The 1,742-nt window shown below is 38.8% G+C and overlaps 1 protein-coding gene across 1 annotated transcript; it reads right to left on the minus strand.

Annotated features, from left to right (window-relative positions):
* Nucleotides 1–706: 706 nt before the first annotated feature.
* LOC109339810 (RING-H2 finger protein ATL11-like) lies at nucleotides 707–1,479 on the minus strand. Its single transcript, XM_019577328.1, has one exon. It carries the CDS (start codon nucleotides 1,477–1,479, stop codon nucleotides 880–882), a length of 600 nt encoding a protein of 199 aa, XP_019432873.1. The 3' UTR covers nucleotides 707–879.
* Nucleotides 1,480–1,742: the final 263 nt, after the last annotated feature.

A 1,742-nucleotide genomic window follows, 5' to 3' on the forward strand; every position in this document is an offset into this window, starting at 1 on the left:
GCTCAATTAAAAGCCGAACATGTGGGATATGAGCTTAAAGATTGTCTTAGGGTGACTTCGGGTCATCTAATTTGGGATTTTGCTTAAACTTGAAGAACAAGATAGCACCATGATACTCCCTACACTCGAGTTGTTAGATAATGAACTCTCATATAAATAGGGTGCAGCAGACACATGATTTGGGAGGACTCTAGTAATGGTTTTGATGAAGAGTTAGATGATGTATATGCCTTGTCTCGTCTTATGAAGACTCTTTCTGCATCTAGTATAGGTAAAACATACTCATTTCCGTTAGACCTAATTAACTCATGGAAATTATACAAGCCATGACACTAAAACACTAGAAAACCTTCATGTCATTGACACACAAAGTAAATACATCATTACGTATGGAGATCACTTGTCTTCAATTGTATCCCATTTTATGTCACAAGTCAATCATATATTAACACGTGGATAAAATAAAAATTTAAAAGCAAAAGGTAATAAGATGAAGCAATCTTATTGTTTTAAGACATGAAATGAAATATTATTTGAGACATGTGATATGTTTGGACTTGTGATCTCCATCTCCCTCTCTGCAACACTTGGCAACCAAAATTCTTCTAAAACTGCAAATGGATATCTTAAAAAGAATTAAAAAGGGATTTTAAAAAAGAATTAAAAAGGAAAAATACACAACTGTATGAAACCTTTTATCGTAAAAATAACAATACCCTGTGTGAAATGAAAGCAAAACAATTATCTCGCCATATTTTTATACTATCCACTCATTCACTGATTAACTAAAACATAATCTAATAAATTGTACAAAATAAGAATAAAATGTATAAAAGCAATTATCTCACCACCTCTATCCACCTAACTTAAAAGCCAAGTTCACATATCATTTTCCTTTCCAGAAAATAGCCGGTCCGATGATCGTTCTCCCACGTCATCTTTATTAAACTCAGTAACCTTCTTTGATATGTTGGAACCCGCTCTACTCATCCAACGAAACATTCTCCGATCCGACTGGTCCAACCGCTCGAGATTGTTCCTCCCACAGCCACTGCCAACACTTCGTGTCCTATAACCCCTCCTCTCACTACTCTCGGGTGTGAAAGCTACGCCTAAACTCTTCGTGCGGCTAAGCGTTGACGTCACCAATTGATTCCTCACCTCCTCCGGCAACCTCAACGTGAACCTCTCCAAATTCTCACCGCGTTGAACCAGCGAGTGAGAGCGTGGAAGCAAATTCGTGAATCTAAACCCAGTTGACCTTGATCTACGTGGACGGTTCTGATTAACCGAATTGTTATTACTCAACTTCGGAGACTCCTTCATCACTGTACCTTGTCTTCCACTGAATTCATCAACGTGGACCGGGTCCGGTTCCGGGTCGGTTTGATCCGGAAGTTGAATCGTCATAAAGGGAACAACTTCGCTTGGTGTGGAAACAAGGTTGGCGCGACAAACAGGGCATGTGGATGAGCTCATTAAGAGTCCATTTCTCCATTTGACAGTTATAAGAAATCTTAAACTGACTAAATTGTGCAAGAAGGGACAGTAAGACAAAATGAATGAGCAAGTCTTCTGACATGTCAAGCTTAAGGGCCTTAAGTTTTGAAACGATGTTGGACATTCCCATAATGTATTCCTTTATGTTTCCCTTGCCTTGATACCTCATGGAAATCAAGTTCTGTAACAGAGTACTTGTTTCCGCCTTATCGCTCTTTGCAAAGCGCTTTTCAATCTCAGCA

Source organism: Lupinus angustifolius, unplaced genomic scaffold (assembly GCF_001865875.1).
Source record: "Lupinus angustifolius cultivar Tanjil unplaced genomic scaffold, LupAngTanjil_v1.0 Scaffold_113_40, whole genome shotgun sequence".
In the NCBI taxonomy this organism is placed as follows: Eukaryota; Viridiplantae; Streptophyta; class Magnoliopsida; order Fabales; family Fabaceae; genus Lupinus; species Lupinus angustifolius.

Bases quoted from the DNA above. Each gene is read 5' to 3' on its own strand.
- LOC109339810 (XM_019577328.1), bottom strand. From the start codon at position 1,479: ATGAGCTCATCCACATGCCCTGTTTGTCGCGCCAACCTTGTTTCCACA.